Source organism: Lycium ferocissimum, chromosome 2 (assembly GCF_029784015.1).
Source record: "Lycium ferocissimum isolate CSIRO_LF1 chromosome 2, AGI_CSIRO_Lferr_CH_V1, whole genome shotgun sequence".
NCBI classification, from domain to species: Eukaryota; Viridiplantae; Streptophyta; class Magnoliopsida; order Solanales; family Solanaceae; genus Lycium; species Lycium ferocissimum.
In genome coordinates this window covers 71,194,200-71,210,514 of record NC_081343.1, presented here as the reverse complement: position 1 = coordinate 71,210,514, position 16,315 = coordinate 71,194,200, and the positions used below count along the sequence as shown (strand labels likewise).

Genomic DNA, 16,315 nt, shown 5'->3' with positions numbered 1-16,315 from the left:
TATAAGTGCACAGAGGAAATAAATGTGTCGGAAAATTAAATTTGAAGTGCATACGTGTCTACATGAGAAGAGTTAAATATTCAGTACGATGACATATGTCCACGTGGGATAAAAAAGTAGTTGGTTAAAATGTACAATTTATATAGCTTGTGATACAAATTTGTATTCTTTGTGTTAGTCCTCTCTTCACACTTATATATATTAGAATTAGAAAAGAAATATATATATATATATATATATATATATATATATATATATATATTAATAGAATATAATATAATAGAAATAGATGGGTACAACATGGGATGCTCTCTTCACACTTTTATATATAAAATATAGAATAGAATATATTAGAAATAGATGGGTACAACATGAAATGCTCTATATACAATTTGTTAATGCTGTGTTGGCCCCCCTTTGGCACTTTACTATTATATATAAGAGAGGATCTCAAAGTTTTGTAGTCCTCACATGATTTTTTTAACCCATTTTATCCCTAATTGAAGCCTTAATTACTTTATAAGTTTTCATCCATTTTGGTAAATTTGAATTACTTTATGGGTTTCTTAAATGCTACAAGGAGTGATGACGTGGATTGGAGTGATAGTAACACCACAAAAGATCTATTTATTCAACCAAATTTAAAATTAATCCAAAAATTATTGTCTTTCTTTTATGTGGAAATGATTATTAAATTTGTTTCAAAGTATCCTTTTTCCTATGAAATTTATTATAGACAAGTAAACATTACTGTTATATATAAGAGTGGATCTCAAAGTTTTGTAGTCCTCACATGATTTTTTTTTACCCATTTTATCCCTAATTGAAGCCTTAATTACTTTATAAGTTTTCATCCATTTTGGTAAATTTGAATAACTTTATGGGTTTCTTAAATGCTACAAGGAGTGATGATGTGGATTGGAGTGATAGCGACACCACAAAAGATCTATTTATTCAACCAAATTTAAAATTAATCAAAAAATTATTGTCTTTTTTTTTTATGTGGAAATGATTATTAAATTTGTTTCAAAGTATCCTTTTTCCTATGAAATTTATTATAGACAAGTAAACAAGTTTTATTGACATTCCCTTTCTACCTAAGTACTTAATTATAAAATTAAAAATTATTTTTCATATATAACTAAAAATGTTTGAAACGAAGAAGTAAAAAAATGCAGTTAAGCCCTCTGAATAATAACAAGAGGAGGTTGCTCATATGGAAGCACCCACCTTCAACCCGAAGGTTGTGGGTTTGCGTCACCAAGGGATTAAAAGAAGAGGAGCTCCTGGCGGAGGGGTCAAAATTCTTTTTTTTTAAAAAAAAAAGGTTCTCTGAATTATAATAATTAAATAATTCAAAATGAGAGTGATCATTTCACATTTTTGAATATTGGATTTTTACGAAAGATGAAATAATCAACGTTTTGTATAATTTAGGACAAGTGGTTAGTTAAACGTATACTGAAACTACATCGTTTAAGAAATTACAATATAGATTTCTTTAAAAAATAAATTAAATTAAGAAAAAATAAAAAAAATACATCATTTATTAATATGCATTTTTTAAGGACAAGGAAAGATTAGAGTAAGAAAAATAAATTACTTCATTACCTTTTCAATTCCTTTCGCCGTTTCAAGACTTTTAATTATTTAATTTTAAATGCTATCTTTATTTTAAAATTTTAATATAGTTTGGGCCCGGGTTTAATACGGGCCAAATGCTACTAGTATATATAATAGAAATTCAATGTACAATTTATTAATGTTGTGTTGGTCCTCCTTTGGCACTTATATATATATATATATATATATATATATATATTTATATGGAATGCAACATGGAATGCACTATGTACAATTTGTTAATGCTGTGTTGATCCCCCTTTGGCACTTATAACTATGTACAATTTGTTAATGTTGTGTTGATCATCCTTTGGCACTTATATATAATAGAAATGCAATATATATATATATAATGGGTACAACATGGAATGCTTTATGTACAATTTGTTAATGCTGTGTTGGTCCTCCTTTGACACTTACATATAATAGAAAAGTGTTTTGTTATTCGGACGAAGAAAAAAACTTGCTGGAAACATTCTTGCTCGCCTCAATCTCCAGTGCCAAAGAAGGAAAAAGATATTAAAAAAAATATTTGTTATCGTAAGAAATCTTAGAAAGTATTGCATTAATTCCTTTAATCACAATTAACTAAATCGTTACAAAGAAATAATATCTTAGAGCCAAACATTACTGCTACTTGAATAAAATGATTAACTTAATCACATTATTTCAACTTAAAATGATTAGAAACAGTTTCAGTAATTGAAACCAAATAGAACCCTCCCTATCCCCCACAGACCATGGAACTTAGAAGTGTAGAGTCTTCCCTTCACTCCACAACAAGAAAGGAAATAGAGGCGTAAGGCTCTGGGAATGATAGAGATTGACCAGTACATGCTTTAGAGTTTAGACAATAAACATTACATGTGATTCTTGATCTACCACATTGAGTATTTACACTAATCTACAGTAATGAAGACTAAATGGACTCTGTTCAAGATCGACAAGGGATTCATCATCTTATCTGTGTGCCGTACAAGAGCTCTGGCTTGAGCAAGCGTAAATCTTAGCAGTAGTATTTCTTACTTAAACAGCGGCAGTAATGGGATTCTATTCATCTAAGGCAGACTCATCATCTTCCGATAGCATCCAAGGCTGCTTAGGACCCTGGAGGAATGTAAACAAGCAAAACAAAAAGATGACCATAACATGAATGCAAACATTCTAATTCAGAGAATTGACAGGGAAAGAAAAAATTGATCCACGGTTACTAACTTATCACCTTACCAATAAACAAATCAACCATAAGTTTTATTATGAATACAAAAATGGACGAAGGACAGAAGACAGTTGATCATGAACTATTTCCGATCATTATATTGAAGTAAAATCACTTTTTAAAGGGCACTATGTTATAAATTTCCAGCATGTTATTTCTCCAATAATGCGTAAACTGGTATCTGGCATCTCCACTTAAGCTTGTGGCAACTGTTTTCGACATGATATGTTTTCGACCTGCTTTTTAACCATTTCATGAACCTTGCACCTTTCTGACAAAGCAACTCAGCACTAATGCTTGCTAGCACTTAATTAAACAGCTTTCTTCTTTCAACATGACGTATCTCTAATATTGAGACGCTCTTCTACCATCCAAGTTCTAATTATTTCTTGACCACGGGTAGCAGTTTAGCATTTAATTTACTTAATAAATTTTGCTGCGGTTGCTTAAACAAGTCTCAGCCTCTGTGAAACAAAATCTTGTACAGCACAAGGCGAGAAGCATTCTTCTACACTCATCTCTTTGGCAGCTTTGTTTAAATCATAGTCTTGATGTTTTGCCAGACTCTTAAACAATACAGAAAACCAACGTGAGTACAGTTGTCAGTGATGAAGGTGCTTATGCAGCTATAAGGCGGCAAGGTTTTTTCATTATAAAGGACTAGCAGGTTATGTGTATTAGACTCTAATTTGACACATAATTCATTTGGATATTTGCATATGCACTCTGAATCACCATACTTGCAGACAGCTAGCCAGCTTTCACTAATTTAAAACATATGTGATCATGTCGGTAAACAGAATGCTGAGGCATCTCCAGAAAACCACTACTGAGTTTACCTTGCCCTGCCGTATAATCCGAGGAGAACTTTCAGTCATATCAACTACGGTAGACGGATCAGCCACTCGAAGACCCGCATCAACAACAAAATCAAGTCCCTAATATAAGAAGAAAAGAGAGATAAACTTCAATCCATTATATAACGTCTCAATAAAAGAGTAACCACAACAGGACAGGGTGCTGACCAAACTAAACCTAGTCTAATTAACCAAAACATGTAGGACATTAAATATATACACATACAGATCTAAGAAAAAGAAAAACATGTACAAGAAATTGAGCTGTATTTAAAGAATTAAACATATCCGACTTACAAGCTGCAGCATCTACAGATCCATATGTAAGAGACATAACACACATAGGGAAATACAAAAGTTCGTTGCTCTGATGAGAACGGAATGAAAAAGATCCTACTTAGCATTCACAGTCAAGGATTTTATGCTCCAACCTTTTAAATACGGGAGTTTCAAGTATGCTGATAGATGAAAAGTTGCGCGCAACTAGTGTTGTGATGATGGAGCATACAACTCTGAGAATATTTCTCCAGAAAAGGGGAGGGGTCGGAGGGAAGCACCAAGAGCAGCCTAAAACAGCTGAATCATAAGTGGAATAGTACCTCTGGACCATATACATCAGCTATAATGACGGGATCCAGTATCCACTCGTTCTCCTTTGGTGACTTGACGCTGAATAATAAACCAATAGGTGATTTAAATCAGGATAACTATCATTAGGCATGTAAGCCCAAAACAAAAAAATGCAACTGTGCAAAAATCAGTTTGCTCATTTTCCCTATGCTAGAATGGCATACCTTGTGGATATCAGAGGTCCATCCAGCTTTTCTAAGATTGCTTGACAGACAGGATCATCAGGTATGCGGACACCAACCTTTTTCCTTGAAACATACTTGGAAGCTGCAGTCCCGTATCTCGTGCATTGTTTTGGTAGCTGTTTGCTAGCGGTTAAGATGAAAGTGTACTGCCAGACAGGTGATTAGTAGTACAATATCAGTGTCAAGAGATCTACAAGACTACTCAGACCTGGGTGCCCAAAATGTCAAAGATTAATGAGTCAAACAATTTTGCGGTCACCCCACCCACCGAAAGGATAAAGGAAAAATAATACTTATTTGAGTATCTGAAGACTTTCACATCTGTATGAAGTAAGTCGACGAGCAACAAGGAATTTAAGTAATGAAAGAAATTCTCAAACCACATAGTAAAACCCTGATGATAAAATTCAACTCAGTGGGCTTCCAACACTCCCGGCATACATATATCAAATTTGTTAACAATTTATAGCGCATGAATTGTATTAACAATTCACAGCACAGAATTGTCTATATAACATGTTATGCATACTTACAGGACCGGGTAGACAGTGCTTGACTGCTCGGAAAATGTCTGTAAGACCTTGGGCATTACCACGGGGAAATCCAGTTGTATATGTATCTATGTCACGGAAGGATCGACATATAATACTAAGGGGCTGCAAAATCACAGGAGAATGTAAAGAAGACAGCATAAAGGACAGTGCAAGTGAGAATTTTTTAGTACAATAGAGCAGTTCAGTGGACTGGAGACAAGGAAAGATGTGTTACAGTGGCAGGACAATAGCAAGGGAATCTTCAAGGTAAATTTAGCTTACAGATGGATGAATCAGGACAGTCAACAACCAAACAACTGGCCATGGAAACAAATTTGGAAAACAAAAATTCCACATAAAGTAGCATGCTTTATAGGTTACTAGCTAAGGAGGCAGTGTTGACACAAGAAAATTTGATGAGAAAAGGGTTGCCACTACGCTCCAGGTGCTTTTTTTGTGGTGATAATGCAGAGACAGCTAACCATTTATTCCTACATTGCAAGGTAACAGGACAACTATGGAGATTATTCTTAAATCTTAAAGGTATATCTTGGACTATGCCTGGAAAGATTAAAGAGGCACTTCACAGCTGGGAGGAAGCAGGGTTGCAAGCAAAGAACAGAGGTAGATGGAGAATTGTCACTGCAAGCATTTGGTGGACAATCTGGAAGGAGAGAAACTCTAGGTGTTTTGAAAATGTAGAAAATAGTATGCAGAAAATCAAGCTGAATTGTATTATGTTATTATGTTTCTGGTGTAATCAGGTCTATTCCAATGATACAGTCTCCATCATTGATGTATTAGATTCAATGTAGGAGTAGGATCTCAGAAAGTAGGAATACCTTTGTAAATATGGTCAGTACAACCTATGTATTAATCAGGATGAAATATAGATACAGTTACCAATTTCAAACATTAAAAAAAGGACAGTGCAAGTGACAAGTATGGAGGAAACAGAGGCAGGTCAGGAAACGACAAAATATATTGAATGAGGTCCAGGTTCCACTGGGTTGATAATAAGTTCAGCAAAGGTGCAGTTCAGCAGCATAAATACAACTTGCCTTTGAAGGTTCTATCTCTTTTATTCTGGCCAAAAGAACAAAAGAAAGAAATGGACACTGTCATCAAGGGACCCGAGAAAGAAATGTAAAGCATGAATTTACAGTTAACAGAGAAGTTTAATATCATTTACCTACGAAGACGTTCAATGGCTGAACGATTGTTCAGGTCACAAACTATTGCATACCTGTTTGAAAGATGTCAAATTTCAGAATTCAGCAAAGTACACTTCTTAACCAAATTGATACTCCTCCCATTCATTTTATGTAACACAGCTTCATATTACAACCAATTAAGATACTATACTTGCAGTGATAGGAATGTGATGATTATCATCCAAGTCTCACTGTTTGGGAATGGCTTCCTGCAGTGTGTCCATTTTATTTGTCCATGTTATAGAAAAAATGATCACATTTCCTTCCCTAGCAGACTAAAGTCAACCTCGCTCTATCTAATCTCAGAACAACATTGCATTATTGGATGTAGATGTTTCGAAACTATCAGTGAAGCCTCAATCCAATTAAGTGAAGTAGGCTTGATGCTAAGAAAGTCTATTAAACCCTAAAAGTCAGTCTTTATTGTTGAGGAAAAGAATTAAAAGGTAAATTATGATGACTTAGTTTGACTAATGAAAGTAGGAAAAAAACGAGGAAATCCTAATACTAGAAATTGTCATACATATCATTGTATCTAGTACACCAAAATGATTGAATAACTCCAATAAAAGCTAGAAAAGAAAAGGAACTTGGAGACGATGTCAGTAGTTATATTAGTAGCATTTTCCTTTTTTACATAGCCGGACTAGATATTGAACCAAATTTTAGTATGCACAGAGTAATAGGAATGAGCATAGCTGCTTGTCCATCAAGAGAAGCCGTTCAGGTATAAACACAAACTAATATGCATAACTGACAAAAAGAAAAAAATGAGAAATATAACATACACGGTGTCAGTGGGAATCACTCCAACAGCTCCTCCTTTAAGAAGTTCAACAACTGGATCCAACTTCCACGAGTCCGACCCAAATTGATCAACTTGAACATACAGCAATCCATCTTCCTACCACGTTTCAAATTGTTAATACATAAGAAACAAAACAGCAAGTTTATTCTTACTTCATCAAAAAAAAAAAAAAATCATGCATAAAATGTGCTCAAATTTTTGAGATTCCACTACAAACAAAATATAGGTCCTAATTGCAGTTCGAAAATTGAATAATTATACAGCGTTACAGTTTGCAATAAAAAATTGGTAGAATACATAGATAGAAACTTAAACTTAGCCTCTAGTGTCAGTTGAACACTCCAACTTACGAAATGATCGTCTACACACCTCAACTCGTCTCCACTGTGTCAGCTGAACACTTCAACTACCAAAATAATCATATTGACACCTCCAAATATTATGTGCCACATCAGCATCTGTTGTCCACGAGACATAGTGGGGACGAGTTGAGGTATCTAGATATGCATTCTCAAAGTTGGAGTGTTTAATTGCCAAAGTTAATTTGTCTATGTATGTATCATGCCTAAAAAAAATTGATGCGTTTGATCAAGTATTGGGGAAACTTGATAACTATAAGCAAAGGAGTAGGCATATTAAAATAAATAAGGGATGAGAGATTGAAACCTTAGTTAAGCGAGGAGCGGAGTATCTAAGGCGTTTAGGACTTTTCTTAACAACCGCCAACGGTTGGAATCGGCGTGTACGCAGAGGAACTGCACTGTGGAACGACACGCGAGTGGGGAATTGGAGAGGCACAGCTCCGGCCATTCCACAGTGTGCTCCTATTGCTTTAGCTTCCAATGACATCTCTTCCGCACCTAAAATGATACTTTTCAGAAGTAGCTTTTCTAGAAATTCACTTATATAACGACGTCGGTTGCATTAAAAAGGATAGGGATAGTCTCTCGTTCCATACGTTATAAGTATTGACAAAAGATTATTTGAGAAACATTTTGAATTCCTTTACGAAGACCAATATATATACGAGTGTCAAAACAATTTTAAAAACCCACCGAATCCAACCGATTTTTAGGTTTTTTTCCACTGAAACAGTAGATTTCATATGTAAATATAACCTTACCGAGTAATTAGATTAGATTTTTCATTTTACAAAAAAAAAAAATCCCGAATCGAACCGAATACATGTATGAATATATATATATATATATGCACACATATATATACACATACATACACATAATTTTATATGTTACATTTAAAATATTTGTCTTGGACCTTGGTACTTGGGGTAAATTTTGTTAAAAGGGAGTACAATGTCAAATTTAAAATCTATTGCCGTTGCTACAACAACACTACTTTGTTCTCTGTGATTTCCACAATATTTGGTTTGGATATTCAATTATAGATTATTATTATTACTTTTTCAAAAAAAGAAAAATATTATGTTTATGAAACCTCTTCAGTTACCCACAATCACTTCCTTGATAGAATAATGATCTTGTACAGCTAAAACAAACTATCCACATTATAAAGGATGTTAAAGTACACAAACTTTATTATTCAAAGAAATCAATTATAAATACAAATATAAATCTAACATAGTATAAATTGTCATACGTCTTTCCATAATAAGAATAGTGCATCATGTGATTCCGGTAAACATAATGAGTATATTGCTTCTGTTGATTGTCGTTGTAAGATATAATAAAGAGAAAAATATTTCCGTTTGATGTTATTGTAACTTTTGAGTATTTAATTCTATCTATAGCCACTAGATGACGTTTACAAAATCACAAATTAACCGAACCGTACCGAAATCAAAGAGAAATCAAGACGATTGGGACGGTTTCAAAAAGTCTAATTTTGGTTATACACCAGAGTAACCGAAAATTAGTATGATACAAATTTCTAAAAATAACCAACCAAACCGAACCATCGACCTTTATTTCATTTAAATGGTTTTAGTATATATAATTATATATACTAAAACCATTTGGAATTCAGAATTGGTATTATTAACTTTTAAGGTTGAAATATGTAAAACAAATGTGGACGCTCGATCTCGTTTTAGAATTATTCTTTTACTTTTTGGTTAAGAAACTTTTAGAAAGTGTCACTAATAAAAAAAACATCACAATCTCGTTCACATGAATAAACTATTAGAAAAATCAACCACACAATTGCTACATGATTTAATTCAATAACGGAGAAAAAGAATATTGTTTAGGCGGGAAAAAAGGAGGGAAGAAATGTCCACTCAAAACGTCAAAATGGACCAAGAGAATTTGCATGGGCAAAAATTCTGCCTGTGCCCATTCAAATTCTACCTTAAGACAAAAATTCTGCCTCAAAATTTCTATCTGAAGAGCAAAACAACGTAGAATTTGCATGGACAGAAATTCTACCTGTGCCCATGCAAATTCTGCCTTAGGACCCAAAATTTGCATGCCTTAAAGGCAGAATTTTGTAATAAATATTGCCTGAAATTCTGCCTCGCGATTTTTTATTTTTTTTACTGATCTGGAGTTCGAACTCACAACCTCAGGATATTAGGCGAAAAGCAAGACTTAAAAACCACCAATTTGAAGGACAAAAATTAAAGACCACCCCAGATGAAGAGCAATCCGCGCAAAAAAAAGATTTTCTTGGAAACATGGCCAGCACTTAAACTAACCCAATCCGGCCTAACCCTGAATCTACTAAATGGAAGATCAATCATATCCTACCTAATCTTGCTTAGAAAACATCCACAAGCTAACCGCAACATTATTTCCAAATGTGATAAGCTAAACAGAACATTGATGTCAAACTGCAATGTGAAATCAGAGAAGCAAATGGCAAATATGGGGCCGCAAAATGGTATGCAGCTAATATGAATGAAAGGACAAAAGACACTTATTCATATTCGACTTATATGAAGAGAATCAAGAACTACAGAGACACTGTTATTCAAAATCTATTACACAAAATCCTAGCTATATGGCAAGCATGAATCGCCAAAGCCCTGTTTATGCAAGGAAAAACTCCATGTATATAGCCTGTAAGACTGTATTGTGGCCTTATCTTGGAGGAGGAGGAGCATTAGATTTCCCAAAACCAACCCACGCAACAAGTCCAACAGCAAGTATTACCCATCCCAAAATGTCATACTTCAGATCACTGCTCTTCTTCTTCTTCGAACCCTGAAATGCATGAGCAGACGAATAATGAAAGGTTAAGCAGGTTTTCTGACACTGTGAAACTCAATTCGATGAAACCAGCCGACTTCTTTTTGGAATTTCAATATTTCAAATAAACAGAACCAGAACCGTAAAAAATGTTTATAACTTCTATAAAGAACTAAACATCAGAAATAAAACCACCAAACCATAGATGAAGACAAATTTCCATATAAAGTATCTAAATTCTGTAGCCATAGAAGGGACAGCCCACTCAGTCTGCACCTTGAGAAACAACCCCCTCCGCATACAAAATGAAAGAGAGGAGATGGACTCATAGAGGAAAGATATAATGATATGTACAATAAGTATAAAGGGGAAAAAATGAAGTAGCTTGAATCAATAGAAATATATTGAATGGGCGAGAATTGCTTGCATTGGGTGGGAGGAAAAACTGAAAATGGATACCTTTGTACTCGTTGATGTAGAAGGTCCTGGTCCCATAGCTTGACCCATGGCTTGTTGCATGGCACCTTGTTTGTGAATCTCGGCATGCAACTCTGGAGCCTAAAAATAAGGTAGGACAACATAAATAAAAACAGAAAGGACATTTATACACAATAAAATGGTTTTACAGGACAACTGGTTCTCATAATATGGTAAACAAGAGTAATTCCATCAATAGTATGAATCACCTAGCACATTTACACATATTGTAGTTTATATCGATAAAAAGAATCCAACACAACCATTGATTCCACAAAATAAGATGCAATGAAAGGTTCTTTCGATCCTTTGCCACCTTAGAAATATGAGCCTATAACTAACAGAAGAATCTAGCAGTATGCCGTTTATCAGAAAGCAACAGACCAAACCTTCTGACACCCAAACTCATCTTTTATAAAGTGCATATATCGTAACTCTCAGGGCGTGTTCGGTATCTTCCAATTTCCCCTGTCCTGTTGGTCAAAAATTTTGGAAAATATTTTCTCTAGGAAAACAAGTTATCCCTAGCAGTGTTGTCAAAGGCGCACTTAAAGCGCGCTTAAGCCCTGAAGCGAGGCTCAAAACATGCTGAGCGCTTCGCGTCGCTTTATGTGCGCTTCAGTGTCATCATCGAGGCTCTAAGACAACTTTTCCTTGCCCATAAGCCTCTCTTGAAAATGTGACACTAGATAATTGATATTTCACTTTATCGTAATGGTTTTACAATTTCTTTGTCCATATATTTGTTATTCATGCTTATTATTATTAGTCTTGGATTAAACATATATATATATATATATATTTGTATTTTTGCACCAGTGCGCCTTTTTTCATTAAAGCCCATGCTTTATTTGCGCTTTGTGCTTAAAGCCCCAGGTTGACCTTAGAGCTTTTTTGCGCTTTTCGCTTTTGATAACACTGATCCCTAGTGAAAGTAGGGAAAACAAGTACCACAAGTGGCATTCCACATCGATTGTGTCTTTCCCAACCTCCAACACACATGATCTTCAACACCCCCCCCCCCCAAGCCCCCATCCCCCACACCCCATACCCCTATCGCCCACCCCTACTTCCCATAGTATTTATCTAGATTATATACAAATATTTTTAGGATAATATATTTTTTGCTTACGTACCGAACACAAGAAAATAAGAGACCCACTTATTTTACTAGAAAATATTTTCTAAGAAAACATTTTCCTTCATACCGAACACACCCTCAATGGACACATGTGTATAACTAAACAAGCACAAGTAGTGGGTAAATATATGCAAGTGAAAATCAAAGTCTCTACTGAATGCAAAGCCACCGCGTAGTTGCTAAATCACACTAGAGCAGGGAATTTCGTGTGCCCAATCATGTACCTGCTCAACGTACCAGAGTTAAATAACTTGGTTAACTAGCGTGCTAGTAGATGGGCTAATCCCAGACTAACCCATAGACTTTTTGAATATAGTTAATTTGTACAACACATTGAAAGATAGATTCTATATGCTTTTCCCCTCCACATGCAACAATTAGTTTGATGGTTTCTTCTACTCCTGCAAACATATTATGTGAACCTACCTAACATTTAAATTAGGATATGCTTGCATCAAGCCATCAACTACAAGAATACAGCACTTTACTCTGAACAAATGATTCATGTGCTCGGTTTAGCTGATTGGAAAAGAAATGGCTGCTTCATACCACTATTTTTGTGCAACCATGCGGTGAATCACATACACGTAGAATTTCCTTTGATAGGTGAAACTATTTATTGTGAAGGAAAGGGATAAAAAAAATTGAGAGCACACTACGCCAGTCGATAAATAAGTCGAAAGCTCCTTGAAGCACACATGGAACTACTTGCTCAGGCACTTATAGGGAATACTTAAACGTGACATAACAATTCAGCACATTAAACATATCAAAACCAAGCTAAAAACACAGCACAAACTTTACCTTAGAAGAAACTTCATATGATTTCCGATAAAGCTCATTCTCTGGATCCTACAATTCACAGGAACAAAAGCTATAACGATAAAAAATAAACCTAAACACTAAAAATATCGGAATCTGCATTGAGAAGAAATATACTGCATCAACAGCTTGTTGGAAGTACTGAGCCGCTTTGTCGAAGTAAACCTTAGCCTCGTCTTCATCAGGAGTTAGAAATGCCTGGGATGTATGGGCATTCCCCAAACACCAAATCGCATCATGCTTCTGTGGATTAACCTCCAAAGCCTCCTCTAACTTTGAGATAGCATCTGGACAGTATAATGCCCAATCAGAGAACAAGAACAGAAAATACTATATTCATTTCCATCAACTTATTACAAGAAGAGGTCCCAATATTCGACCCGCCCTCCAAACATTTCCTTCTGCAGAGTAAGTGTGCCATAATAGTTTTGTCTTCAAGAGAAGTAACAACATTGTTTGATTAATTATCCATGAAAAGGAACACTCCTACTATGATATTAAAAAAAAAACTTTGGTGAGTTACATAAATATTCCATTGGTCTATTAATATGAGGGCATCCAAGTTGTTTAAAATGTCTTAGCCACTATACTTGTTTTCTTAGGATTGGAGTTAGATGCTCAAAACTCAAATTCCTTCATATGAGCCAAGTCAATTCTCACACTCGCAAGTCCATATGAAAGTTCACACAAGAAAACCAATTTGGTCACATGACGGGGTAGTGTTGAAAAATATAGCATCACATCCGGTTTAAAAAAAGGACACTCAAGTAGCTTAAAAAGGATACACCTAGGGAGTCACCTATTGGTTGATGAAGCTGGAATGAAAATCATGGGAGACCAGCGTTGGCAAAGGCATAAATAGTTACCTTGCCATCTACCTATTTACCCAAATACCTATACTAGTGGATAGATATCGGTATGTGTGGACAATTAGAAGTGGGCGCAAATTACGGTGTTTATATAGGCCTTAGGATACTTCGCATTCATTAATTAAGGGGTTTTGGGGTGATTTTTAACAAGAATTAATTAAATTAAAAGCCCAATAACTCTGAGTGAATTCTAGAAATGGGCGGACATTGTCCAATAGCCAATTCTAGGAAAACCTTTAGCAGGGATTACAATACTAGTAATAAGCACAATACCAGAAATCATCTTCTTTGATTCGGTGACGGACTGGAACTGTGATAATTCCAACAATGCACCTCCCCATCTCGTCAAGTTCTGCACGAATTAATCAGAAACAATAGTCCCAATTCCGTAGCCAACACAAATCTGATCTCAACTAATTAAAAGTTAGAGCTATATAAAAGTAACATTAGAAGCATATGCCCGCATATGTCCGCAAGTAACAGCCTGTTTGGGGTTGTTAGGTTCGCGGACTAACAGCCTGTTTGGATTGGCTTATTTTAAGTGTTTTTAAGTCAAAACAGCTTTTAAGCACTTTTGTAGTGTCCGACTAAGATTAAAAAAAAAACTTTTAAGCACTTGTTTTTACTTTTTAAGCCAAAATAACAAAAATAAGTCAAAAGCCATAAGCTAGAATTGGCTTATAAGCTGTAAGTTATCAGCTCATCTAAACAGGCTCTAAATTTTCCCAGGATTATAATTCTCGAACTAATTTATCCCACAGTATAAATTTACTCCCAAACTTAATCCTGGGGAGTACCAAACGACCCATAAAGAGAGAAGAAAGAAGAGGTACCTCAGCATCCAGAGGATCTTTAGCATAGGTGGTTTCAGCAGTCTTTCGAGCGTGCTCGAAGAATAGAAGCCTATCGAAATCGTTTTGCATTTCCATGACCTTCGTACGATAATTGGCTCTGTTAGGGTTCTAAGGCTTAACCTCAAACCTCGTCAGTACTTTTCCACATAGCTTGTGTTTTCTTTTCCTTTTGTAATAGGAAAACCACCAGCGGACTTGCCGGTGAAGTCAGCGATTACCCATTCGGACTGGACTTTGTAAATGGTTTATGGGCCTATTCCTGATTGGATAGGGCAATCAAAAAATTGCGCTGATTATCCTTCGTGGTCTTTAAATATTGTCCCTCATATTTGTGATCTTTAAGCGCCTTTTCGAAAAAAAATGGCCTTATCCCGAAGTTCGGATTCGAACCCTCTTAGCAGATAAATTAAAAAAATCACAAGGCAAAGCTTGTCGTGTTTATCTAATCTTAAGATACACTTGTTAGGAATAACCAAAGTTATACGCCGGATCCTAATACTTATGCCTAATGAACAAACTTTTAGTTAAGCCTTAACTAAAAGTCTGCCCATAAGGCATAACTTTTTCTTAAGACATAGACTTTGCCTTATAAGAGAAACTTTTAGTTATGTCTTAAGGAAAAGTTCCGCCTTTGGCGGGGCATACTTTTAGTTATGCCTTATAAATGCGACTTTTATAATGATAACTAAAAGATGCCCCATAAATATGAACTTTTCCTTAAGGCATAAATTTTGCCTTATAAGGTGGAACTTATAGTTATGTCGGGTCCAAGATAACTTTAGTTATTCCTTAAGAAATGTATTCCGGTCCCAAGACACAAGCAACCCAAGCCTTGCTTTGAGAATTTTTTTTTTTTTTTTTTTTTTAATTTATGCTGCGGCGGTTCGAACCCAGAACTTCATGATTTCTACGCGAAGCTCAGGATTAGAGAGGCGAAGGGCAAAAATTAAAGACCAATATTTAGAGGGCAAAAACTAAAGACCATCCCAAAGGAAGGCAATCCTCGCGAATGCCACCGGGGCGGTCTTTAATTTTTGCGTCTCTCATATCGTCGGGTCTTTAATTTTCGCCCTTTGCCTAAAGTACCCTGAGGTTCTGGGTTTGAATCCCAGCTCAAGCATAAAAATAAAAAAGAAAACGCAAGGCAAGGCTTTTAAAAAAAGCCTGCCTTATGCGACATAGGTTGCCTTAAGGCATAAGTAAAGTTAGGCCGGATCCGGCAGAGGTTGCCTTATACAACAAACTTTTAGTTATGCCTTAAGACAACCTATGCCGCATGAGGCAGATTTTTCCCAAAGCCTTACCTTACAAAATTATTTTTTCTTTCACTGAGCGGGGTTCGAACCCAGAACATTGGGGTATTTTCGGCCACTTTTTTAAGTGAAGGATAAAAATTAAAGACCAGCAATTTGAGGGACAAAAATTAAAGACCTCCGCGCAAAAAAATGGATTGGATATGCTGGACAAAGTTCAAAAATAGCCAAGATTTACAAGAATGGCCTTCGAGGTGGCTGGTCTTAAACTTTTAACCTCACTTGTCCTATGGACAAAAGTTCAAGTTCAACAAGTTTTGACTTTTGATTTTGAAGATTATTCGATGGGTCAAAAGTTCAAGACCATCATTTTTAAAGTCATTTGAAAAATAACCATGGACAAGTAATTCAAACCACCATTTCCAACTACTTTTAGCTCTTGTAATTAAAAAATAATCATTGTCATGAAATTTAAAATTCCACGTAGTGGCTATTCTTAAATTACAAGGCTAAAAGTGATTAACTCACACTATTACAACTTAATAGGTTGATTGTTTGGAATTTTGTCGACAACTTACAAACTTTTGACTAGTTATTTAATCGAAAGGGGATCATCTTTGGCCCTCCACTTTATAATCTAATATTGTTTAAAAATCTCTG

General features: G+C 35.3%; 2 protein-coding genes across 2 annotated transcripts; both read right to left on the bottom strand.

The window, feature by feature from the left end:
- Nucleotides 1-2,415: 2,415 nt before the first annotated feature.
- Nucleotides 2,416-8,024, bottom strand: LOC132047321 (uncharacterized). The gene is made up of 9 exons (XM_059438335.1): nucleotides 7,736-8,024; nucleotides 7,050-7,165; nucleotides 6,240-6,293; nucleotides 6,109-6,133; nucleotides 5,048-5,170; nucleotides 4,494-4,660; nucleotides 4,299-4,368; nucleotides 3,682-3,780; nucleotides 2,416-2,730 (listed from the first exon to the last, which is right to left on the bottom strand). The coding sequence occupies exons 1-9, from the start codon at nucleotides 7,916-7,918 to the stop codon at nucleotides 2,674-2,676; spliced, it is 894 nt and encodes a 297-aa protein (XP_059294318.1). The 5' UTR covers nucleotides 7,919-8,024; the 3' UTR covers nucleotides 2,416-2,673.
- A 1,892-nt stretch (nucleotides 8,025-9,916) lies between these two features.
- On the bottom strand, nucleotides 9,917-14,586 carry LOC132047322 (mitochondrial import receptor subunit TOM20-like). Its single transcript, XM_059438337.1, has 6 exons — nucleotides 14,382-14,586; nucleotides 13,822-13,900; nucleotides 12,797-12,966; nucleotides 12,662-12,709; nucleotides 10,699-10,797; nucleotides 9,917-10,254 (listed from the first exon to the last, which is right to left on the bottom strand). Exons 1-6 carry the CDS (start codon nucleotides 14,475-14,477, stop codon nucleotides 10,132-10,134), a joined length of 615 nt encoding a protein of 204 aa, XP_059294320.1. The 5' UTR covers nucleotides 14,478-14,586; the 3' UTR covers nucleotides 9,917-10,131.
- Between the last annotated feature and the right edge of the window lie 1,729 nt (nucleotides 14,587-16,315).